General features: G+C 42.5%; 1 protein-coding gene across 3 annotated transcripts in view; it reads right to left on the bottom strand.

The window, feature by feature from the left end:
• Shtn1 (shootin 1) overlaps positions 1–27,747 on the bottom strand; it is a 103,901-nt gene that overhangs the window by 37,923 nt on the left and 38,231 nt on the right. For all 3 annotated transcript variants that reach the window (NM_001303537.1, NM_001079705.4, XM_087650456.1), the window contains 7 exon segments: positions 4,733–4,832; positions 8,225–8,378; positions 11,073–11,219; positions 17,106–17,200; positions 21,142–21,223; positions 23,566–23,663; positions 26,854–27,022. In NM_001303537.1, the coding sequence (NP_001290466.1) occupies positions 4,733–4,832; positions 8,225–8,378; positions 11,073–11,219; positions 17,106–17,200; positions 21,142–21,223; positions 23,566–23,663; positions 26,854–27,022 (845 nt within the window).

Genomic DNA, 27,747 nt, shown 5'->3' on the forward strand with positions numbered 1-27,747 from the left:
AAAAAGATTCCAGAGAAATTAGTGGCTGCCTCGCTGTCCAACTGGCCAAATGGATTGGTCTAAGAGCTCAGTGAAAACCAATTCTCCTATACTTGCAGGAATTCTCAACTAGAGTTAAAGCAGCTGCTTTCTGCTTTGGTCAATATTATGGTCTTCATCATGTTACAGACAAGGAGAAATGTCTTATATTTCCTGTATAAAACTAATCTGATCACTAGAGGGATGGGACTGGCTGCCAACATCGGTGAACACAGCTTTATGGAAGGAAACGGATGAGGGAACTTTCATCATGTGTATATAAGATACAGAACTAGTTATCCAAGAAATACTGGTTCCCTATGAAGTACTTTCCAGACACAAGGAAGTATGAAAATTTAGTGTGGGTTTGAAACAAAAGAACAATGTGGGGCAGGGATTAGGGCCCAGTGGTGGTTGCCCTAGCCTGTGGGCACCTACGTTCAACCCCAAGAGAATAGGGTATGCCATCAATAAACATAAAACAGGAATGTAGATTATCTATCTTGCACAGTGTAAGCCAGGCACTTGGGACAGAGCAGATCTCCACCACTGTCTCTCCAGCCTGGGTTTTTAAAAGTACACATAAAACATAAACTGACAAACTGGACCACATTAAAATTTAGAAGCCTGTGTGCCTTTAAAATGCATTATGAACGGTAAAAAGACAAATTAGCAAACAGATAAAGGGAATAAATCTTAACACAGAATACAGCCCAGTTTAAAAATGGATAAGAAAAAAAACTAAAAAAATTATGAAAGTTGACATTCAAGTTTCCAACAACACAGACAAGAGTGTTCGGTTTTCATCATTGTTAGGGGAACATGGTTCTAAAGACAGACATTATTCACTTACCACATCTGCAAAAAAAAAAAAAAAATTCTAGTGTGAAAACATTGAGAATGGGGGCCGAGAGATCCCCAGCTGAGGCAGTCACGTCAGTCATCAGCACCACCATGGGAAACTGTCTGGTATTGTTTCACAGAGCTAAGACATCTGTAGTCATGGCTACACTACTAGCCACGTCACAGAGACACAAGTGTGTGTACCAGACATGTGTGCAAGAAGTCTCACACATACCCTCTACAGTTTCCCTAGCCTGCAAAGAGAACAAGGCTTTGCCAGCATAGCACTGGGTAAATACATCTTGAGATGAGCATAAGATGAACTGTATTCTGTTCTGACCACACAGTACAACACAGAGAACCTTCCAGAAGAAAGTAGACTGAGAGAAAAACAATGGATATGGAAAAAAGTCACTCATAGAAAGTTAAAAAGAAAAAAAAGCCTTCTTGGTTTACAGTATGGACTCCCATCCCATACTATTTAAAAATTGAATGTAAGTCTGTACATTTTTTGTACAGACTTTCTTCACAAAATGTTTACAAAGGGCCAGTGAGCTGGCTCAGTGGTTAAAAGCATTTGCCTCATAAACCCAATCCCTTGATACCAGAGCCCAAGGCAGAAAGGTAGAACCAATTCCCAATAGTTTCCCTCTGGCCTTTACACGTATACCATAACATGCATGTGCACACACATATGCACACACAATGAAAAAATAAAATTTTACAAGGAAATGTTTTAATTTTTTTCAATGTTGTTATTAATGCCCCATGTGGTAAATTCTAACAAATAAGGCTCTAAAAAAGCATGTAGGAAAGGGATGAGTGGACATGGAGGTGAAGCCCTGCTCAGTGAAGGCTCAGAAGACAACCCCATCTGCTGTCTGTTTATAATGCTGGGCATCTAGCTTGGACCTCACATGTCCAGGTTTATTCACACTCGGACACGTCCTCAGCTCCCACTGTTCCTTATTCAATCTTTACTTTTTCTATTGGCATACATTTGCATGTATGGAATAAGGACACATGCTCTTTATTGCCCATCAACCTATGTGGATGAGAAAAATGTTAGTGTACTGTTGAAGCCCAAGCTGGAGACCTGAGGCACTCAGAGGAGAATCAATGATATTGACCAATGACGAGCAATCAAGAGAGAACTCATACTCAAAAGAAAATATACAGGATGGGAGCTACTCCTCAGGTAAAATGACTCACCCAACAATCCAAGCTTTCACTTACCCGCCTACCCCCAATTAACCTAGTAGGCTGAGAGATGCATGTTGCTGTCCCAGATGTCGGCCTCATCCAATCACTGAAAGCCAGAGTTGAACAAAGATTGGCAGCTCTTGTCACCAATGAGATAGAATCCATTCTGCCTTCTAACAGGAACACTGTACTTTCCTGCTTTTGAACCTGGATCACTACAACACAGCCTCCTGGATCTCAAGTCTGTCAACCTTCAGGGAAGTACTCTACCATGGGTTATCAGGCTTTGGACTCAGCCTTGAAGAACACCTAGCAGATGTCTTATGTACTCAGTTTGCCAATTGCCCTACAGGTCTTGGGACTTTTTAGCCCTCTATAATCACATGAATCTATTCCCTGTAATGAATCTATAGAATCACATGTCACCTCTCAGTCAACAAGAGGCCACATATATAATAGGGAAGAAAAGGTTGCCTAGTAAGTAGACGGCCATATTTGTTTGTGCAAGCATGGTGTGCACATGATGAAACAGTCAACCCATTTCTTAGAAGTATCCCTATATTTCATGTGCTTCTTTGTCTACATATACATCCTGGGGGGGCTTGTTCATGCTGGAAGACCCTCTCCTATCCTCCACCCCTCTGCCCATGAGACATGTTTGTCCAGGACTATCCTACTGTTCTTCCTTTAAGGTATCTATCCTTTAGGTCAAAGGAGCTGGAGGAGACTAAGAGAAGCCAGAAAGCTACTGAGAAAGTGATGATCTGAGTCCCTTCCCCATCCCTACCATGGTCACTCTATCCATGATCTAAATCAGGATAAAAGAAATAAATGGCTCAAGAACAAAGTTGGAAACCATAGAGGGCTTCATTACCCTTGAGAGATCAACATGTATGCAAAAAAATATCTTTTACAAGAAAGTATTTTTCGCAGATTTTTTTTCTGAAAAGTTATAGCCCATACTATTTAAATTTATCTTAAAAGTTATTCCTAGTATTCAATGAAATTTTTCTTTTAAGGTTCTTACAAAAGAGTCAGTAGTTGAGGCACATATAGTCTTGATTCTTGTATTCACTTCTTGGTATAGCTGTAAAGAGTTCTGTAGAGGAAATTCTATTTTGATTACACTTTAAATTCTAGGGGCTCTCGGCATTTCTAAGGCTAAAAAATCAAAGGCCGACAGCAAGACTGTAATTGCTTTTTAATAGTTCTCCCTTCTCATAGAAGTGACCTTTCTTATCAGCTCAAAATTCTAGACCCAGAGAAAGATCAGAGTGACGCATTTCCCATTTTAAATGTCACCTTTGTAATATCTCCTACAGGTTTCGCTACCCAGGAGAGAGAGAATTTAAAATACCTGAAATTCTTTCAATTGACTCTTGGATTCGATCACTTCTAAAGATTATTTAACCTCAACTACTTCAATGGCTTAAAGTAGATTATGTCATACCCAACTCGGCAAGGCAAAGTAATGAGACTCGTTTTCAAAAGCAAAGTCCCATTTCCATGGTCGTGTGGGAGGAACACGCTACACGTTCTATTCAGCTGGATCAGCTAAGGTGCAAAGTGGGGATAAAGGGCTGCTCTGTGTGAAAGGATTAAACAAATCACACGAGTTAATGAAAGCTAAAACATCCAGCAGAAGTTTAAATGCCATTTGTTCAAGAATAAATTATCCAAAGGCAGCTAACAACCTCGTGAGGAGGTAGGCAGTCACCAGGACAAGTAGCCCGACTCCTCTAACTCTGGATGGTGGTGGGTAGTCTCTCTAGAATGTACGTCAGGAGGAGGTAATGATGAAAACCAGCCAGGCTTCAGGAGAAAGCAGATCCCCACCTGAGTATAGGATTCCTTCGCCAAGATCTTAAACGCTAATTTTTCTTGTGCAAGGTTCTACTTTCAGAATTACTAAAAGGCTTAACTATCAAGAAGGAGATAAGAGATATTTAGGACTTTTAGATTAATCAGTAGTTGTAACAGTTGGTAAGTTTAAGTTTTAGCTCATGACCTTTAAAAGAAATGTATGAAGGCTAGAGCCTTCAGATTCAAATCATGACGGGGAAAGAGTGAAACAGTTTGGACACACTCGAAACTCCTCGGTCTCGCCGGTGAAGGAAATCCTACTGCTAGGGTTGGAATTTTAAAACTGAAGTATCTGAGTTGAAAGATAAACATCTACTTCTTGGAGTTTGGAACACTGCCACCGAATCCAAGTCCCACAAGGGGATGTGTGGGTCCTGAGGATTTCTTTGAAAGGTGATTTTAAAACCCAAGGATATACAAGAAGCAGGAAAAACATTGGTCTTTAGGGAATAGTCCTTCCTGCTGTCTCCCTAATGATGAACGCAGGGCTGAGGATGTAACTGAGCTGGTGAACCACCTGCCCAGCAGACTCGAAGCCCTGGGTTTGATTCCCTACACTACAGAAGCTGGGCCTGGAGGCACAGGTCTATAAGCCCCTGAACTAGGAGGCAGATGTAGGAGGATTGGATTCAAGGTCATCCTAGATCATTCTCAGCTATAGAGTGAGTTCGAGACCAGCCTGGGATACATGAGACTGTCTCAGTAAAGAAAAACAAAACAAAACAAAACAGACAAAGGTGACTAGCGGGGTCAAGGACACGGAGTAACATCGGTATCTAGCAGGAAGGTCCTCAATGGTACTTACCGGATTGGATTGGGAGGCGGAGGTGGAAGAGGTGGAGGAGGAGGAGGCGGGGGAGGCACCGAATTCTCCGACTGATTCACTCGCTTCTGGAGTTCGTCCACTTTACAGGGAGCAAGCAAAGCATTCAGAGAGAGCTGAGATAAATAACTCCATACTCTTTACTACACACTGTTCATGACAATAACAGAAAAACCCAGCCTCTCTCAGATCTAAGACTGGAACGTACCTAGACGTTTCCAGAGGAAACTGCAGACTTGCAACTTTGTGTCATCTCCTCCTTCACTAACATCGCTAATATCTAAAGCAACTGCCAAAGAATGTGGCTAATGAGTGGAGAGTAACAGCAGACTAGGCTGAAGGAGTGTAGGTAACAACAGAGATCACTCCTCAAACACCAAGAAATTATTCATGCTGGACTTTAAAAGTACACAGACCGAGGGCTACTAAGGTGACATTTGCAATGCAGTCCAGTAATTGCATTTTTCTCCCCTATACTTAATTTCCTTAGAAACCAGCAAATGCTGGTGTTTTAACTGGTTTCAAATTCCTGAATGCCTGTAACTTTCCGACTTTCGCTGTTTTGAAGAAATGTTATATATTCTTTCAAGCCACAAAAACATAGGCACCAACAATGTTAATGTTCAGTTCTTGAATTCCAGGGGCTCTATGTAAGTTTGTATCATAAGGCTAGAGGTATAGCTCCTTTCTAGAGCTCTTGCCTAGCAAGTACAAAGTACTGGGATTAATCTCTGGCTCCACATCACAAAAGGAAAGAAATATATATTACAGCCTAGTAGGTGATGTGTACCACACACTGCCCTTCACTAGTCGTGCTTTCCCTGTCCATCCTTAAGCAGGCAGTATGGAGCTAGGGGTTACACTCTCCACAGCAAATGTGTGACTGTATGTGTGTGTGTGTGTGTGTGTGTGAATGCGTGTGAGTGTGTGTGTATGTATGTGTGTGTGAGTGTGAATGAGTGTGTGTTATGGTGTGTGTATGTGTACGAGTGTATGAATGTATGTGTATGAGTATGTGTGTAAGTATGTATGTGAGTGTGTAGTGTGTGTGTGTGAGAATGTCTATGTATGTGCATAAGTATATAAGTGTGTGAGTGTGAGTATGTGAGTATGTGAGTGTGTGTGAGTGTATGTAAGTATGATTGTGTGTGAGAGTGTGTGAGTGTATATGTGTGTGTGAATGTGTATGTGTGTGTAAGTGTATGAATGAGTGTGTATGTGTGTGTGTGAGTGTGTATAGGTCAAAGTTCAATATCAGGATTATTTGACATGGGAAAACACATCCTAAATCTGGCCTACACCCTCTGGAGCCAGTCCCAATGAAAGAACATGGAAGAAAGGAGCTGTTTTTTGCCTACTTGCCCTGCTTTCATAGGCAAGCTCATCTATCCTGATGCTGAGGCTTGCGGCACTGGTGTTATAAACTATTTCTTCAACTCCAGCCCCAGACTGTGAGTGCTGAGACATCCAGCCTCACGGACTGAACCACTAATTGATTCTTCACCGTTTCTGTAGAGAAACAGCCTTCGTTAGGTTATCTGGACCACAGCCTGTAATCCAGCCTGTAAACCCCCTAGTGAATCTCATGTACACGATCATTCTATCAGTTCTATTCCTTTAGAGAACCCAGACTCATACTCCTTCCCTCGAGATGGAAAAACATCCATGTGCCACCATACCCCATAAGAAAGCACAGCCTCCTTTCTTCCGTGTTTCTTCTGTTTTCAGATTTGTTTATTTGATGTTTATGAGTAGTTTTGCCTGCATCTATCTGTGTTCACTGCATGTATCCAGTGCCCTTGGAGGTCAGAAGAAGGTGTCAGGTCTCCTAGATGTTTGTGAGGCTATATGTGGATGGAATATTTAAAGCAGTGTCCTCTGTAGGAGCAGCAAGTGCTCTTGACCCCTGAGCCATTGTTCTAGCCCCTTCTGGGTAGATCCCTGTACCCCTGTTAGGTGTGGCTGCCAACAGAGAAGATTCTAAATTAGTTCAAATGCCACCTCCATTTACTATAAAGATAGCTTTGCCTATAGGCTACTCTGAGACTTACTAAGGAGGATAGAAACTTTATTAATTTTGGGTTGATTTTTTTTAAAAAGTAAATTGTAATCACATTTTACTGTGAAAATTTAAAAAGCACCGAATGTTTCAAAAAAAGGAAATAAAAAGCCTACATGGTTCTTCTGCATGGATTTCAAATTTCTATTATAAAATTAATGGAAAATATGTGAAGTGAATATTGAGGCTATTATAAAGAGAAATGTACCCGTCATAAATTACCCACCTTCTCAAAGAGACTTATAACTGTGTAGTAATCCAACTCATACATTTTTGTGAGCCTTGTAGCACTGAAATGAATAAATCCCTTGATTTCAGAATCCCTGGTGTTTTAAAAGTTTTTCCATTTAATATATATATTGTTGCCTATTTCATTGTTAGGTGTGGCATAGAAAGTAATATTTCATATGTATAATTAAACCCCAAAGATGAAGGGGACACAAATACCAGAGATGAGGGTATTACTTTTAAAAAGAAAGAGAGGAGAGTTTAATTCTCTTGGGGAAAGCACTTAGAAACAAACAGAGCAAAGTAAGTGTTTAGTAAGCCTTCCTTTCTAAAGGCCCGGAGATGCTGACAGTTTGCACCTTCCGTGCCGATGGCACCACTGGGACTTGGTTTCTGCAGGAAGCTCACCACAAGGGCTCTACACCTACACACACACACACACACACACACACACACACACACACACACACACACACAAGGGGGGGAGAGGGAGAGGGGAGATGTTAAAATGTTGCAGTATTTGAGTATTTGTGACTCACAGTGCAAGCAAGCATGAGGACTTGCACTCAACTCCCTAGAGCCCACGAAGAGAGCTGCATATGGTGGTATATGTTCTAATCCAAGTGCTGTGAAAGCGCAAACAGGTGTATCTATGGGGCTCCCTGGTCAGCAAGCCAAGCTTACTGGTGAGCTTGAGACACTAGTGACAGCTATCTTACCTTAAAAAAAAAAGGACGACAACAAAAGAAAAACAAACAAATGAAAACAAGATTTGGGCCTGGAGAGGGGGCTTGGCAGTGAAAAGCACTTGCTGTTCTTACAGAGGACCCAGGTTCAGTTCCCACCACACACATGGTAATTCAGAACTGCCAATAATTTCTGTTCAGAGGATCTTCTGGCTTCCACGGGAACCAGGCAGGCACACACATGGTACATACCAGGCACACAGATGGTGCACAGACACACATACACATGAAATAAAAATGCATGTTTTCAAAAAGAAGAACCAAAGGGACAGTTCCTAACGCCCGTCTCTATCGTCCACATGCAGATGCATGCACACACATAGAGTAACCCAAACAAACAAACAAACAGGGGTTATTTTTCCTACAGCGTTTAGAACTAGCTGCAGACACACTCTGTGGTAGGCACAGCAAAGGACACAGGCACTGCCTCAGGGCTTTCACCTGAATGCTTCAGGTTCCGGGCCTTTTCCTCCGAGCTCTGGTATTTCTGCTCCAGCTCTCTCTTGTCATCCTCCAGAAGCTCCAGCTGTTGTCTGAGGTTGTGGATCTCTTTGTGAAGCGCTTCATTCTCTAGCCGTTCCTCTAACTCTTTGACCTGGAAAATTTTACACAGCTTTAGTAGGGCTGCCATGTTTCCCCTTGTCAATGGGAATAGGGAGGAGAATGAATATTCTCATTTGACACACACACACAGACAGACAGACAGACAGACACACACACATATACACACACAGACACACACAGACACACACACACGCACATATATATGTGTGTGTATGTGTGTGTGTGTGTGTGTGTGTGTGTGTGTGTGTGTGTATTTATCAGGAAGATTCTAGTCCACCTTAAAGTCACACAAATTCTGGGTCTAGATAACCCTGACACTTGCAAATCAGTATCTCACTTCCTATTATTTTTCCTGAGCAGTTATAGTAAAAAACTAAAAACACTGACTTTTTTTTTTAAAAAAACATGAATGAGAAAAGTAAAATAGCATCTAATACTTATTTTAAAACAGTTGTGTTATTTCCATATTCTTTTCCAACAGAAATTTTTCGATAGTGTTTTAGAAAGATCCCATGGAGAAGAAACAGGGCAAAAAGGAGAGACCTTTTGATCAGAAATGGCACTTGTTAAAACGATCCCTTTTATGTGTTTGCCTGCAATTATGTATGTGCACCATTTTCATGCAATTTCCTCAGAGGCTGGAAGAGGACATTGGGTTCCCTGGAACTGGAGCTACAGACTGTTGTAAGTTGTTGTGTGGGTGCTGGGAATCGAACCCAGGTCCTCTGGGTCAGCAGCGAATGTTCTTATCTGCTGAGGCATCTCTCTAGTCCCAGTATTTGTGACTCAGTGTTCAAATGCTTGCTTAGTACATCCAAGGCCCTGAATTTAATCCCTAACACAAAAACCAGCCAACCAGCAACATCAGTGAGCCTCAGGCAAAAGCAAAAACACCTCACTAAGACTTTTGAATACCTGAGAATTACCTATATATCCACCAACATTATCACTTTGCAGACTACGAGCCATAGGAAACCATGTAGTTCAATATACACTTAGGTAAGAAGATACATTACCAATTAAAAATGGTTAAAGAAGGACATGCATCCCATAACTCCACTGACACAGACCATACACTTGTCCTAAGACTATCTATTTACATAAAGTCTTAGATTCTCGGGTAATTTTAATTTTCATTTATTCTTTTTACATTTCAAAGAAAGTTTGTTTACTCTAAGGAAGGGATATTGTTTGTATAAGTGCTGAACCTACGTGGGGATCTATGTTCAGGTGGGAGATATTCTGCACCACACACAGGAGAGTGTATACAGGATAAATGATTAGGACAGAGTAACACCTGCAGAACTGGCAGTGGCTACAGCTCCACCCACAGTGACCTCTGCTCCTTGGCCAGGCAGAAAACAACTCATGCCTAGAGTCCAGCTCAATTTAGTGAGCCCTGAGCATGTATTATCTACCAGCCAAGTTGACAACAAATACAATCTGTCTTCTTAGGACCAAAAGTTCGATTTTAACATAAGCTAGACACACATGTGCACATGCACACATGTGCACACACATATGCACACACATGTACACACGAACCTACATGTACATGCGCACACATGCACGTACATGTACATACATGCACACATCCTTTCTTTCTGGAAAGGTGATTCCTGCACATGGAAGCAGGAAAATACATTTTTCATCTTTGACCTTGGGGAGCAGAGCTTTCTAGAAATCTGCCAGCACTTCCCACTGAGGAAGCAGAAATCCAGCCTGACCTCACTGCTAGATGTGACAATACCTGGAGATGTGTCGGGACTTTGCTCTGATGTAAAGGTCTATAAATATTGATGTCATCATTCTGAGGTGACTCCTATGAGTCTGTCTTCTATCTCTTCCCTCTCCTTTCCACTATCACAAGGGCACAGAGGAACCTGGGCTGTGTTGACTGGAAACTGAATAAAGAGCTAAGAAGCCCTACAGATATCTACACAAGTCTGCATGGTCAGAAATTGTTACTAAGAAAGCAATGACTACTGACAGGCTTTTCTTTCCTTCCTTCTCAGAATAAGGCCCGTGTCCCTCCAACAAGCTCCGTGAGACCGTTACACTTTCCTATGTATGTTCAATCATCTCTGCAAACCATACATTTCCGAAGAGACTTCGAGGCTACCATTGTTGCCTTTGCTTCTTCAAACTCATTTTAAAGACTCCATGTCGGTGGTCTATAAACTTTAGCTGAGCAGGACATGAAATTTACTTGGTAGCTATTGTTTTCTCAAAGATGATTAGGACTTAGTAAGCCAGGCCAGGTCTGAAACTCTAGAAGACCACGGTGGCACCAATTATTTTAATGTGTGATTGTACAGACTGTACGCTCACTCACACGTTGTCTACATGTGTGTGTGCATGTGAGTGTGTGTGGGGGTGTGTGTGATGTGGGTATGTGTGGTATGTGCATGCATGTGAGTGTGTGTGCCTGTGTGTATATGTATGTGCATGTATGGTGTGTACACACAATGTGTGTATGCATGCATGTGTATGTAAATGTGTGTACATGTACATGTGCGTGTGTGTTATGTATAGTGTGGTGTGGGCATGTGTGGTGTGCGCATGCATAAGGGTGCGTGTCTCTGTGTACATGTGTGTGCGTGTATGGTGTGTACACACAATGTGTGTATGCATGTATGTGTATGTACATGTGTGAACATGTGTGTGTGTGTGTGTGTGTGTGTGTGTGTGTGTGTGTCTACAGCTGCAGAATAAAATCAGTTACCTTTTGCTGATGCTGGATCCTCTCTTCTTCAAGCTGCTGGATAAGTTTTGCATTTTCATCTAAAGCTTTCAGAAGCTGCTGGTCAGGAAGGGAGCTCTGCAGCAGAAGGTGGCTTTGTCTCTTCAGCTTGTTTTGTTCAATGAACATCTGTGAAAGTCAATTACAAAAATGTAGACACCAATCCAGCCCATGCGGCTCCTCAGTGCAGCCTGAATGGCAGTGGGTGGGGCCCTTGAAGACACTGAAGGAAATGCCCAAGGTAGGAGCTCCTAGAGTAGCCATGATGCAGTCCTCTGAGTTCACATGAACCTTAAGATCCAAGTTGTTACCCCAAGCAAGGTGTGGTACAACAATATAGTTCTACACCTCGATTTTAAATGCTCTCCTACTGGTTTAAAATACATTCGTACTAAAAGTGATGTCTGTGCCAGCGATGCCCTGAGGGTTCTCTTTGTGCTTTACTTTCAACTGACTTCTCTAATATGTCTAGGAAACCTTCACCAATCACTGTGCAACATGGTTGACATCACTCTGTATCTGGTTAATACCTAAGTAGGTACCGTGACCATCACATTGTCCTGATAAAGGAGCCAAGGCTCTGAGAGGACAAAGATCCCCCAAGGATGCTCGAGTATCAAGATCAGAGCTTAAGCTCATTGGCAAGCCAAACCCCTTGACCACAAGACTCACCCCCTCTGCTCTTTATTAGACTATTTTAGACCAGTTAGTTTTCTTCAGTGATGAAACGTTCACAAGAGGAGGTCCAAGGAGAAGAGACAATATTAACATCTATTGAATGATTTATCAAGTTGCTTATGAATGGGACTCAGCTAATTCTCCCATGTTGACACAATTGACAACAGCATTATTTTCTATTTGTCTGTTACTTATTTTCTCCATCGCCACATCAAGTGGGATGGTGGACAACTCAAAGCACGAGCTATTTCACAGACTATAATAAGTCTCAGACCAGCAAAGCATTACACTGTCCGGATCTTACTGGCTTCTTATATTGACATTGTAGCTTAACTGTATGTAAGGTGCACACAGTGCCACGGAGCACACATATAACTTCATCTGTTGTGTAACACAAATGTCAGCAAATGCAACTCGGGACAAAGTAAAATTTCCACACTATAGCGGTTTACACAGTCTGCAAGATTAGTCCCAGTCTGTCAAATTCACCACAGATTGTGTAATACAAACACATTCACGTTTTCTTCCCAATGTCTTCCCAGAAGGAGGAAAAAATGGCTAGAAGGGGGTTAGGGTTGGTGGCCAGTCAGTCCAGCCAATAAGTGAGTTCTGATTGAGAGACCCTCAAGAAACAAGGTGGAAACACACCCAGTGTTGACCTCTGACCTAGAAACATGTATGAGCTACACACAAATGTGCCCCCCATTTACACATACACACACACACACACACACACACACACACACACACACACACACCACTGAGCTTTCATTCTTTTCTTGTACAGAGTCTGTGAAAAGTCCAGGATGCAGCCTCAGAGCTGTGCAAAATTAAGATACACACCAGCTCAAACAGGTAGAACACAGTTTTTAAAGATTTACTTTTATTACTTCTATGTACAGTGTCTGTGTGTGTGTGTGTGTGTGTGTGTCTGTGTGTGTGTGTGTGTGTCTGCGTGTGTATGAGGGTATCTGCACAGGGCAAAAAAGGGTGACAGATTTCCTTGGGGCTAAAGTCACACTTGTGGTTTTGAGACACCTGCCAAGCTATCTCTCCAGCCTTGTGAGACACAACTCTGCATTGTACATGGTATCCACACTCCTTCAGCATCACCTGCTCTTTGAAAAAGTTAAAGGCACAGAGACAGCCAAGGTGTCATACACAGGAGGCTAAGACTCCAACCAACAGGGTAATTAAAGATTGACACAGTGTCTTGACTATTTGAACAGGGTCTAGCTGAAATGAATTACTTTGGTTACAATATTATAATAATTTTGATACATTTCCCCCTCTGTTAAAACTTAACTAGCCAGGCTCCCTCACTGGCATCTCAAAATACCTCAGGAGTCATCACAAAGAGTGGCTAAGGCAGAGCTCCAGGTTCTTTTCTGCTGCATGTGTTCCTGGCAAAGTGGCTACAGCCACAGAGTTGGGAGACCAGGCGGGGACACCCACTCCCCATCACCAACTCATGAGCCAGTACACGGCACCATCCTTACTGTGTTACTCTCCAGATTTGCTTTTCTTGGGAAAGAGGAGCATTCTGGAAAACTTGCTCAACGCCACGCGAGTAGATTCTTTGAAGGCAAACAAGAAAAAATACATCTAGAAAACCCTCCTAGTGTGAATTTCTTTCTCAAAACCCCTGTAGCACGCCCCAACCAGTAGCAACCTAGTTGGTAGAATGCTTGCCTAGCATACACACAGTCCTTGATTCAGTCCCTGGTACCACAAAAACTGGGAACAATGGCATGTGTCTGTAATCCTGAAACTCAGAGAGGCAGAGACCGGTAGATCAGGAGCGTTTCAAAGTTATCTTTAGCTACCTATCAAGTCTGATGACAATCTAGGCTACATGGGACAAGAGAGAAAACAAAATAAAAAACTACCTTTCCCAAACTTTAAAGTGCAAATTGAGTCCTCTGCTAGAAGGTTCGGTCACCAAACACTAATGAGTTTGGTTTTGCTGTGGCAAGAACACCTCAATTAGAGTCAAAGAGTTGGTCTCTTACCAGAGGAAGAACACCACAGATCTTGGAATTTCTAAGAAATCTCTCATGTCTATTAGAAGAATGAGAGTGAGAACAAAAATCTTATGCTAATACAGAATTCACAGCAATACCCCAAGGTTGTCCAAATTATTTAGGAAGGAAACTCAATGGCAAGAAAAACACATTGAAAAGTATAGGAAGATTTGTATTAAAACTTTAAAATATGGTTGGCAAGATGGCTCGGTCAGTGAAGGTGAGGCTGCATGACCCTGAAGACCTGAGTTCAAGCCCTAGAGCCCATGTGGGTAAAGGAAGAGGACATATACAACACACACAATCACATATACACACCATAGAGAACACACACAACACATACAATCAGATATACATACCACATACACACCATAGAGAACAAACACAACACACACAATCACATATACATACCATAGAAAACACACAGAGCACACACAATCACATACACATACCATAGAGAACACACACAACATACACAATCACTTATACACACATCATACATATACATACATCAGATATACATACCACATACACACCATAGAGAATACACATAACACACACAATCACAGAGAACACACGCAACAGACACAATCACATACACATACTATAGAGAACATATACTACATACACAATCACTTATACACACCATAAAAAACACATACAACACACACAACCACATATACATACCACACACACAATCACATACACACACCATAGAGAACACACACAACACACACAATCACAGACACAATTGCATACACACACCATAAATAAGTAAATTTTTTAAAGACTGTACTATGTAGATGAAAAATTTAGGAACATGGCTCTGGAGACAACTGACTCCTCTTGTTAAGAAGGAACAGGCTTTAGTTTTGTTTTAAATAAGTGAATATGAAAACAAGGAAAGTTCTCAGTTTCTGTTTTACATGTTTACAAGTAGCTGTGTGATTTTTTAAATAAGCACATGAATTCCTGTTGTAGTGAAATTCATAAAGCAAGTGAACTTGGATGTTTATTCCTAAAACTGTAGACAGTTAAGTTCCTCATCTTCAACACACAACTGCCTCTCATACCAATCCAGTGCTGAGCACAACACTGAAAAGTGAGCCTCCTGTGAAACAAGTCTCAAGCCGTTAGCCATAGTCATGTGTCAAAGATTTCCTTCTCAATAATGAGGTTTAAATCTCAGGATGGAGTTTAAATCTAGATGTTGAGCACTGCTGCACACATTCATGTTACAGTCACAGAGGCCTCCCAAGCTGCCTTCCCTCCTCATGCTGGTTCAACATGGTGCCTACACTGTCCCCACATCTTAAGGGCTCCCACCTGGACAGCTGACCCTGCAGAAATCCTTCACATGTGTGCCTTCCTACTAGAATCTCACTTCTCTTATATATCTTCTCTGCTACTGTGAGGCCTCCAAGTTGCCCTTTGAGCTGCATTGCACTTTTGTATTCTGACATTATGCAAACAACACGCAGGAAATGAAGACGTCTTGATAGGACCCTGCTGGTCGGGTCACCCTCAATCAACCTTGTCAGCTTCGAAACTAAGGTCTCCACATCTTCTCCACCTGTCCTCCCCATAGTCAATTTACCTGCACCATTTATAATCACACAGATTTTGTTCCCGAGGGCTTGGACACACTGCAATTCCTTTTCCTTTCTTACAAGTCAACAGAGAACAATATTCATCTACCTTTCTTCAAACTCTTTGAATAAAATTAATCACAATGATTTCAAATCAGATAAGCCTAGATCAGATCTTCAATATTAACCCTGCTATGCTTAGGCACAAAAACACAAAACCAAAATATGATATGATATGATAACAAAACAGAAACATAATCCATCCTGTCTTTTTTTTTTCTCCACCTTGGATACCTCTTCCTGGATCACTCTCAGTTTCTGAGCTGCCTCCCTCAACACGAGGTTCTTTACACCCAGGCTCAAAATTCCAATAGAGACGGAGCTCTTGCTCAATGAAGCTCGATGTTTGAGTTCAGCTACCTGGCGACAGGTCATTCCCCTGGAAACCGGATGCAGAGCCACGGAATGCCCAATACTCACATGTCAACAAGGTCAGGTGGAACCAGAGAAGCTCAAAGCTTATCTCTAGCCTGAGAGGTAAATCATTACACTGGCGAGTGGCTAAGGTAATGGGTGTACAACATGGCAAGCTTCCATTAGCAATGAAAGAACCAACTCACAGAATGAGAGCACCAGACAATGGCCAGGAGAGAAAGGTGGATTATATCACACCGTCATCTAAGATAACACTGACACACAGCCCAGATTCTCAAGGCTATCTGTTAGGCATTCTGCACTCGAGCTGACTAGTCACCACATGTTACAGTCTCCATGAAAAGCCTTTCTCCTGTGCCTACAAAGTACTCTTAACAGTTACTCTATTTTGGCTGAGAGGATAGCTCAATTTACAGAGTGTCTGCAGTACAAGTATGAGGAATTAAGCTCAATTCCCCAGAACCCCTGCAAAAATTGGGGGTGCGGTGGCAAATGCTCATAATCTCGGAGCTGTAAAAGCAGACAAGTGGATTCCTGGAACTCATTACTCCAGCTAGCCTACCATAGGAGCAATCCCCATGTCAGTCAGAGATGCTATGGACAGTGACTGAGGAAGACCCCTGACATTGATCTCTGGCCTCATACATGCACACACACACGTTCCACTGCATTCTAAAGTCTCCTGGATTCCATTCACATGGACCTCTATTTTACAGACATTGGAAGTGCAGCATTAAGAGGTCAGGGACAGCTTGGAGGTTGTGTACAGTGACAGATGCAGCAAATTTCAATCCACATCTTCCCGACGAATGTGAGTAGACTTAAAGTCACAATGCAGCTTCCAACTGACTGTTCCTCAACCCCACCCCCAATGTCAGTAGACTTAAAGTCACGACGCAGCAGTGCCCACCTAGCTAGGGTGCTTAAGACCTCCAAGTTCTATTCAAACACCTTCTAAAATCTTCAGTCAATACCTAAAAGCTGTGCATAGTTATGGGGTGCACCAGGGAAGTCTGATGTATGTGTATAAGCTGTGATACTCAGATCTAAGTCCCCGCATCGCCATCTCCTCAAACATCTGTCATTGGTGGTGGAAGTGTCACCCGGTTCTCTTGTAAGTCCCTACGAACTATATGATAACTCCTGTAAACAAGTCATACGTAAGTCCACCTACCATGCTGGGAACAGTAGGATCCATGGCCCTTCGTATCTGACAGCATTCAACCTGTTTTGCCCACCGGTGTTCTGCAAAGACCCCTCCCCTCCCCTGTTCTCAGCAGCTTACCCACCTCTTGTGCAAAAGACTCTGCCTTCTTGCGAAGGTCCTTCTCCAGCTCCAGGTTCACCTGTAGCTCCTCATACTCCTCGACGGCTAACACGGACACTGAGGCAGACAAGAGAAAGGGAGAGCAGAGGCAATGGGCTGTGCAAAATTACCAGCGGCTTGTGTAGAAAAGGCTCTGCACAGGGGTGCTGTCACCTGTCTGTGGCGGGTGCAGAGTGAGGAGCTTTATGAAGGATAGTCTAGCCATGTGAGTGGACCGCTTAAAAAACCAGTCACACTCCTAGACTCAACTATGCACATCCTAAAAGAGCGAATCGGGAAACCACACAGAGAGGTACTTGCAAGCGTGTTCTTCGTACAAATGGGGAAATACCAAAGGGTTTGTAAAATACAGCGTTTGAGAAACACTGCTCTGCCATCAAATCGTATTATGAGAGAAAATATAAGGAATGACGTGTTATATGCTTTCAAATAAATTGTACTGTAAAAGTCAGTACAAAATGAATACATTTCTGGGGTTTTTTTTTTGTTGTTGTTATTTAGATTTTATTTTGTGTGTATAAAAATGTTTGTCTATGTGCCACATGCGTGCCTGGTATCCACTGAGGTCAGAAAGTGTCAGATCCCCTGGAATTGGAGTTATAAATGGTTCTGAGCCACCCACCACGGGGGTGCTGGGAACTGAACCTCCTGGGTCCTCTGCACAGTCATTCTCCAGCACCCTCATGACGACAACAACAACAACAACAACAACAACAACAACAACATATCCTAGGCATTTCCCAGAGCAGGTACATATGACAGGTCAACAGACGTGTGCAAGATGCGGTCAGGGCTACTTAGTGAGACCCTGCCCCCTTCCTCAACCAAAAAGAATTACTATAGGAAAGGTCCTAAAGAAAAGCAACATGCAGTCGTTTCTGCTTTTGACATTTTTGTGGCCTACTTTGTTAAATAATGATGCGGGTAGGATGCAGGGAGCTGTGACGCCATTAGGAAGCCAGCACAATGCAAGCAGACAGCGTCTGAAGAGCCTCACTCTGAGCTGAGTTGTATCAATAAACTCCCCGCCAAGACACTCTTAATGGCTGCTTTCACACTCTGTTCCACTGGGGGCACTTCAATCCTAACTGACTAAGGACGGGTTTGCTGTGTAATGACATAGAATTTCAAACTCTGTTCTTCGCAAAATACTGCCTCCTCAGACAGAAGCAGAACGGTCTAACTCAAGGAAAGTAATGTAAGTGGCGGTTTGCACTGGGAATTACAGGTCCCCGAGGACTAAATGACTTTCAAACCTATTTAAAAAAAAAAAAAAGAAAAGAAAAGAAATTCCACGAAGAGAACAATGAAGACCATGAGTATCTAAAGCCCCAGGCAGGACGATAGGCTCTCTTTTTCTCTATCCAGAATACTGTAATAAAAAGTGAATTTCCCCATGTCTAGGTTCCTTTGACCTGGATTCTGAATGGAACTCTCCCTGGTCCTGGTGGCAAGTTCGTGTATCCCCATTTCTTTCTAGACAGGAGCTTCCTGGAGACAAGACCCGCGTGGTGACTCACAGTCTGCACCATAGACAGAGAGTGCAGTTTGTATAAACTGAAGTGGGACCTGAAGAAAACCTAGCATCTCATCCTTCTCCCTGGCTTACCTTCCAGGCCCTTTCTTCAAAAACTCCAGCCAATAAGCGACACAAAGGATTAGAACCATCACAGGGGAAGCCTGAAAAGTCCTGTTTGTGTCCTGTCTTCTAAACTAGGACATTGGGTGGCTTGGGGACAGACCAAAGGGAGAACAAGAAATGTATTAATTCTCTGCTGTGGTTTAGTTGTGGTGTGGCCTCCAAAGATACACATGTTGCAAGTTTGGTCCCCAGAATGTTAGTATTAAGAGGTGGAGGGACTTTAAGAGAGGAGCTTACTGCCAGGCAGACCAGGCCCTCTCTTGCCGTGGGATCTCTCTCTGGAATCCTGCACTCCCACTGTGATGTGATGCCAACACTGTGGTGGGACCCCATCAAGGAGACCCTCTGAGAGCCAAGCACATGGTGGAGCTGTTCTCCTGGATGACACCTGAAGCTAGAAACCTAAATTCATTTTAAAGTGCCCAGGTAGTTTATGAGAGCAACAAAAAACAGACTAAGTCCTTCTCCCAAGAAAGACTTTTGAGAGACTCAGTATTGCTCCCTGCGCTAAGCTGCAACATTATAACCAGCCCCAATGAGGCTCGTGTCCTGTTTCACAGATAGAATGAGATGCTGACCAAACAATGTGGCATCTTCTTTTGAAGTATTGGTTGGAAGCCATCTCCTATACAGACGGGTCCCATTCTCTGCACCACTAGAAATGTTTTTAGGTAACTTGTCTAAATGGTTATAGATCCCTTGCTGTGCTGGCCACTAGAGGCTCAGAATCATATTTCAGACACAAAGAAGAATTACAAAAGACATCAGAGCAAGGGGACACTTGGCATGCTAATCTTGTTTAAAACAGATTCTTGGTATGCATCCCTGGTTGGCCAGGACCACACTATGTTAGGTAGACGAACTGTCCTCCAAACTCACAAAGATCCACTTGCCTCTGCCTCCACTGTGCTGGGATTTAAAGTGCAGGCCACCACACCTGGCTGGTATGCCGATCTTGATGCTCATTTTTCCCACTGGCCCATTGTCTACGTTCTCTTCAATTAAAATATTATCATGTTTCTGAAGCTTTCCGAACCTCTCCTAGATTCTGATTTCCTAGCAACCCCATCAAGTGCTAAGGGGGCAAAAATGATTATGGTCCCACGATACATGGAGGACAGACGTGCACGTGTTTGAAGTTTCAAAATGAGTTGGTTAGTTCAAGTCTCCTAAGGGAAATGACTTTTACTGAATTTTTTTAATGCAATGTATGCGTTATGTGGACTTGAAGTGTGTGTACTGTGCATACACTTGTGTGTGTGTGTGTGTGTGTGTGTGTGTGTGTGTGTGTGTGTGTAAACCTGAGGTCAACTCTGGGTGTCCTCTGTCTGTCTACTGCTCTATCTATCTATCTATCTATCTATCTATCTATCTATCTATCATCTATCAATATTTCTCTCTATATCTATCTTCTATCTATCTACTATCTCTCTATCTACTATCTACTATCTATCTATCTATCTATCTATCTATCTATCTATCTATCTATCTATCTATCTATATTATCTGCCTGCCTGTCTGCCCATCTGTCTGTCATCTATGTGTCTGTTTTGAGGCAGGGTCTCTCACTGGGTCTGGACCACCTCAATTCAGTGAGGCTGGCAGGATGATAGCTTCAGAGATCCTTCTGTGTCTTCCTTCCCCAGTGCTAGGATTACAGGAATGCTCTGGTACTATCTATCTATCCATCTATCTATCCATCTATCTATCATCTATCAATATCTCTCTCTATATCTATCTTCTATCTATCTACTATCTCTCTATCTACTATCTATCTACTATCTATCTATCTATCTATCTATCTATCTATCTATCTATCTATCTATCTATCTATATTATCTGCCTGCCTGTCTGCCCATCTGTCTGTCATCTATGTGTCTGTTTTGAGGCAGGGTCTCTCACTGGGTCTGGACCACATCAATTCAGTGAGGCTGGCAGGATGATAGCTTCAGAGATCCTTCTGTGTCTTCCTTCCCCAGTGCTAGGATTACAGGAATGCTCTGGTACTATCTGTCTATCCATCTATCTATCCATCTATCTATCTATTTGAGAGTGTGTTTGATAGGGTGTTACTATGCAGACCAGACAGGACTGAAATTCACTATGCAGACCAGGTTTGTCTCACACTCACAAAAGATATGCCTCCCAAGTGCTGGGGTTAAAGCTATGCGACCACCATACTTGGGTGGAAATCCCTTTTAAATTTCCTCAGTGGTGAAATGACGGATGTGGGATAGAGTCACTGCTGAACAAAACACAACCTTGGGAAAAGACACACTCTGGGCACACTCATAAAGAAGCACCAGACGTATGTAAGCAAAATGTGCTGGAGAAAACGAAGACCGCAGAGACTTACCTCTGTTGCATTTTTCTAAGACTTTCCTCTGCTCAAGAACTTCTGAATTCAAGACAGCTTTTTCTTGCTTAACTTTATTTACCTACAAATGTAAAATGTGAAGGAGAAAAAAATAAAAAATTGTAAATGAGATGTAAGGTGACACAGGACCCTCAAATGGCTGTTTGGCTTCGACACCAAGTTGCAGTGGAAAGAGTACCCATTGGCTTCTCCACTAAGAGTGTGAAAGCTCTTCTGTGAAACTCTGAGGTCATCTGGGACTTCAGGCCACACCACATCATAGTTCATTTACATAATACAATTGGCATTGGGCCCTCCCTACACTGGATAGTGTTCTAGTCATTCGATGTCATTCACTCATATTTTTAATGCTAAAAATCCAAGTTGTGACCATTCACAAAATACACCTATTACTTAACAGGACATCAAGTACTCAACTTTAGGCTCCAGTTTGAACTTTGATTTTATGTTGACAAGATGAATATATTGATTTCTTTTTAAGATAACTTTAAATTTTGATGACTTTCAACTTAGCAAAGTGTACCTGTGATATTCTTTCCCAGACTTAAATTTCTGAAATAACTTTTTAACACCAACAAGTAGAAAAGAATCCCACACATCAGTCTTTTAAAAATGCAAAGCTATCCACATAAAGATGGGTAAATCTCAAATGCATTGTGCTGGACTTTAAGAGACAGTTACTTAAACTGACAGTTACTAAAAACACTCGAAAGAAGAGACAGTTAAACTGTCAGTTACTAAAAACACTCGAAAGAACCCATACTGATCTAAGCATGCACAAGCACACACAGGAATGATAAACACCACGTTCAGAACAACAGCTGCTTAAGGAGCTGGGCACTGTGTGAGGAGGCAGCTGTGGGTGGTACCCTGAGATTTACCATGGCTGTGCTGGCCAGCTGTGAGTTCAACTGAGCAATGTCTATAAGCTCACTTTTCCTGCTTGACTCCTCTCTAAATGTTTAAAACGTTAACGATAAAAACAACACCTGAATTATCTTCCAGCAATACTCCTAAGGCTTGGTGAATGGTAACATGGAATGTCCCCTTCTCCTCTCCCGTACTTTCATTCAAGAAGAAAACTACTTCTGGTAGTTCTGAACATAGCCCTGGATCCACCTCCAGAAAGTCCACAAACTGGTTTCTCTTCACATAGATTTTTTTTTCTTTTTTCATTTTCTTTTTTGCTTTTTGTTTTGGCTGACATTAGTAAGTCGCAAACAAAGTCCAAGAGGGAAGAAGTCCCACCAAGGTTGCCTCCTTTTCCCCATTATTACTACGTTTGGGTGAAACAAAGCAATAGCAGTTGGGACAGACACTGGTTGGGAAACTCTGGGCTACAGAATCTGAGACCAATGGACACAAGTTAAAAAGAAGCTATGAAGACAGATTCTTGAAACTTTGTTGCAAAGAAAAGTTAACAGAGTAGCCCTGTGCTTACAGACAATTCATGGGAAGATGATTCTCCCACATCACCCCTTGAACCTTTCCTCCACTTCTCCTTCCTGTTCTGCAGAGGGACACAGAGTAATAGCCCATTCCCCCCCTCCCATTGAGCTGCCTGTCCACTGAAGGCTAGCTACTCTCAGTTTTTTCTTCATCAGGGCAATAGAGTGTGTGACCTGAGACAGGAATCAGTAGGTGGATGACAGCATGGACTCTATACACCAGTGATGTCCGATCAGCTAAGCTAGGGAGTGATGCATGTTCACATCTTGCTCTCTGTATGCGTATGTTTTCCAAATGACTGAAATGCGGAGGGAGGGGCAAATTGACAGCTGACACATGATTCTTGCACTGAGAATTCTGGTGTCTTTAAAAACCCACCTATGTATACAGATGTGTTTTTATTTTAATCCCAGGTGTGGGGTAAGAGGCCACTTCATAGCAGGTGATTATGTTTTGTCTCATGCACTAGCAGGGGCGTGATTTTTGCCAGCTGCAGACTGTTTAATTCTGAGAACTCTGAAGAGGACATAAATGGGTGAGCTCCTAAGAAAGAGGAGGCAGCTGCTGTTCCCGCCTGCTGCTCCTGGAGGCTGTTGTTGTGGTTTGTCAAGTATGAACAAAGAGACAAGAAGTTGGAGATACCCTGATGACAAAGACTGGACTGGACCCAAGGAACCCAATGCCCTGAATCAGCAGGAAATAGTCCAAAGAGGTATAGGCTTCCTTCCCCATTAACCTTTCTCCTACCTAGTGTTGGGGGGTAAGAAGGGATTAGGGTGGAACAAGGTTTGGAAGGGAAGGAGATGTATAAGAACCCAATAAAATAGTTAAAAAATGCTAACAGATGCTAGTATCAAAAGATAGCTTTTAATACCATCTGTGTAACTTAGCCAACCCAAACAAGCTGTACGTTTAAATGCCAAAGGCTTGTCCCTTCAGGCCTAAGATGCCTACCTCCTCCATCACCTCCCCGAGTTTGCTCTTGAGGCTTTCCAGCTCAATGGCTAACACTTTCTTTTCTTCCTGAACAGACACAATTTGATCTCGAAGTTCTGTAATTTTAAAGGAAGAGAATTAAAGTCAACATTTTGCTTTTTAATTATGAAACAAAATGACAGGTTTCCTTACAGTGTTTTCCTTGTTTTGTTTTGATAGATCCTCCCATCCTTCCCCTCCTTTCCCCACTCCTCACTTGAACTTTTCAGTCCCCAGCACTCACCCTGAGTCTTTCAGCCTCCCTCCTCTTCCTGAAAACCTCAGTTTCCCTATTCATGGACATTTATTATAACTTTATGCCCATTATACTCATTCCTCTACAAATTCACCAAGATAAAAACAAGATTCTGGGATCTGCCAATGAGACAGAACATGTGGTATTTGCCTTTCTGAGCCTTACCTCATGTAAAGTAATATTGCCAGTTCCATTCTTTTCCCTGCAAATTTTAATTTCGTTTTCCTTTCCTTTGCTGTGCGTACTGTGTGCACATGCTCATGTAGGTGACTGCAGATATGTGTGTGTCAGTACACATGTACAAATCAGATATAACTGGGTGTAGGTTCTTACCTTCTAACCTGTTTGAGCCGACGCTTACTGCTACTCACCTGAGTAGACCAGGCTAGTTGGCCCGTGAGCTTCTGGGAATTCACCTGTCTCTGACTCTAATGATGTCCTAGGAGTGCTGGGGTTACAGAAATATGCTACCCTGTCCATCTTGGCATGAGTTTGGAGATCCAAACTCAGGTCCTCATACTTGCACAGCAAGCGTGTTACCCTCCAGCCATCTCCTCTTAAAATTCCACTGAGTATATATCACATTGCTATTATCTGTTGTCTTTGATAAACAGCTAATTCCATCTCCTTCCTGTTGTGAATTACAGCAGCAGTAGATGTGGATATGCAAGTCTCTGTCATGGAGCCAGGGCTCTTTGGTAGTGTGTGGCTGGGTCACTTGGTAGTATGTGTGTGTGTATGTATATATGTATGTACTTAAAGATTTATTTATTTAATGTATGTGAGTACACTATCTTCAGACACTCCAGAAGAGGGTGTCAGATTCCATTAGGTGAGCCACCATGTGGTTGCTGGGATTTGAACTCAGGACCTCTGGAAGAGCAGGCTGTGCTCTTAACCACTGAGCCATCTCTCCAGCCCCCTACCTGGTAGTTCTAATTTTATTTTGGAAAACAAAAACTATACTGTACTCTGCGCTGACTTCCATGATGGTAGCACCTGAAATAAATTTACTTTTAAAAGGAAACATGGATCTGGTCAAAAGAACTAAAAATACAGTTCGTGGTTGGTGTTATCTGACAGAGAGAAAAGCAAACCAAAACAGAGGACAATGGCAACGTATCATGAAGGCCCACCCCAGCCACATAGAAACGGACACCGTGCAGGCTCAATAATATCACTATGTCAAAGGGACCAAACTGAATTTTCTTTGCAGTCTATCAAAAAAACCACACTCTAGAGAAACTGCCTGGCATTTAGAAAGGAATTCGTAGGTTTTCAGCAGAGACAGTGAAGGTGTGGTACCCATTTCTCTTTCATGATGGCCACAAGCTCTCAGCACAACACGGCATAGAGTTAATAACCTACAGATTCTGAGTTTAAGAAAACCAAAATGTTGACTTGAAAACGTAAAGAAGCCATTTCCTCTCCAGAGTTGTGGGTGTTCTGTTTACTCATTTATTTTTATTACTTACCATCACGACTCAAGGAAAGTTTGTTACCAGACTGGAAAGGGGCCGTGTGACTGTGGTGTTTAAAGTGCCCATTGACTAGCACAGGCTTCTTAAGCCTCTGCTCAGCCTCCTGCTCTGCCGGGTTTTGCTTTTAAATGCTTTTCAATTCCTACCCTTCTCCAAGGGCAAGGAAAAAATAATGATAAGTTGGATTTTTTTTTCCATAAACTCAGCTTGAAGTTCTGAGACTTGGCTCTAAGTCATTTGCTCCACCAGCTGACTAACTCCAGGAGGAGGAGAACGAGGCCATATTGTCCAAGGCCGCATAGAAGGGAGAACAGTGAAGAGAGGGAGACCTTGATGCCCCATTGCTCCCAACCAGCACCCTCTATTTTGTCTTAACAGAAGGGGTTGAGGAGTGAGGTCAGGGAGCGCCTTCCTTCTGAAATCTTATCTCCCAGGCAAAGCAATGAGCACGACTTTTCTACATGAACCAAGTCGCACGTGTTATTGAACCTATAACAGAGACCCAAATAAATACAGGGTGTTGGCTGAACACATACACAGTTTTTGTGCTGGGGATTGAACCTTGGGCTTTTCATATGATAAGCTCTCTTTATACCTGGCTCTACTGTGCAGCCAAGACAGAGATGGTTTTGACTACAGTTATCTTTCCCTCAGCAAAAGTATCTTAACACTGCACACATGTGGTATGCACACATACACACAGGCAAGACACTCATACATATAAAATAAAACAAATCTAAACAATAAAAAAAGATAAATGATGATATGAACTCTTAACGTTATGGTAACTTCCCATTTCTAGCCAGGCCTAATTCCAAACAAGAAAGCAACCCATAAAGCAAGAAAGAGACGCCCCTGTGATTCTCACTGAGACTCAGTTTCCCCTGACTGCCCTGGCTAATGAAGTCAAAAGTGTTGCTGCTAGGGCCCAGTCATCAGTATTCTCAAAATTCTTCTACTGTGTGTACATGGTGTATGTGTACACATCTATGTATAGGTACATGTGTGTACATGTACATGCACATGCATGTGTAAAGAAATGTTGCTGCTAGGACCCAGTCATTAGTATTGTCAAAAATTCAGTGTGTGGGGGTGTGGTGTACATGTACACATGTGTATAGGTACATGTGTATGCACACACATGTGTAAAGGCCCAAGGAAGAAATCAGTTGTCCTGCTCTGTCATCCTGCACCTTCCCTCCTCGAGACGGGGATCTTCTGTTAGACCTAGAGCTTGCTGGTTTTCTTCCTGAAGTGGCTGTAGCAAGCCCAGGCCCTCCTGTGGCCGAGACCCCATCCCCCAACCCCATTCTGGTATTACAGGTATGTCCAACTGTGCAGGCATTGCTGTAGGTGCTGAGGATTTGAATTCAGTTCCTCATCATTGCTCAGCAAGTGCTCTTACTCTCTCAACCATCTCCCCAGGTCCCAGGTATTTTCAAAACTCCTCATGGAATTCTGATGTCCCATCAGAGACAGGAAACCCTGTGCTGGCAGAAACCACGCTCAGTTGCAACACTGGAATCCCACCTTTGATTTGCTTCTGACACTGGACGGACACACAGGTCTCTGCCGCGGCGTCTGTGTCGGTGCCTGGGTCGTCATCATCAATGTTTATCTCCTCTGTTATTACGTCTGGCCCCAGTTTGGCCATGTATAGCATGCTGATTCTTTTCAGGGTTTTATTTTCTTTATTTAGCTGAAAGTAACACAGAAAAAAATGGTTATTTTATCAACCAGTCAAATGAGTATCTTGAATTTTAAAACAATGAATGAGTTAAGTGTATTTTAGTCATACATACTCATTAACATTCACGGTAGGATGTAATAGGTAGACTTAGTCTCAATAAATAAACTACTCATGTATTTAATATTAAGTTTATTACTTTAAGTTTGCCTCAACCTGAATTACAGCAGCAGCAAGTAGAAATGCTGGTCATAAACTTTAAGAAATATAAAGAATTCTGGGGCTGGCAAGACAGTTTAAACCTGAGGACATGAGTTCCCCGGAACTCACGGTGGAACAAAAAAAAGAACCCAAAAGTCATGCATACCCATACAGGCTATGGCACGAATATACTCACATTCATAGAATGAGTGCATGAGTGCACACACACGTGCACACACGCTCACACACACACACGCACACACACACACACACACACACACATGCTGTGCAAAGACAAAGCCATTGGCTACAGCTAATCAGAGTTAGTGAATATGCCCACATTGAGCCAATCAGATCTCTTCTCTAGAAAGGTGGATGCTGGAAGAAAGAGTTTCTACATGTCTAGCCATGAGAGGTGATGTCATCCACCTTCCACTACCGGACTGAGAGTAGAAGGGATCCTGCAGTAAAAACCCAAAGCAAGTGACACACAGAGAGAGGCAGAAGCAATAGAGAAAAGAGCGGGGCTGGGGATT

This window comes from Rattus norvegicus, chromosome 1, assembly GCF_021556685.1.
Source record: "Rattus norvegicus strain SHRSP/BbbUtx chromosome 1, alternate assembly SHRSP_T2T, whole genome shotgun sequence".
Lineage (NCBI taxonomy): Eukaryota > Metazoa > Chordata > Mammalia > Rodentia > Muridae > Rattus > Rattus norvegicus.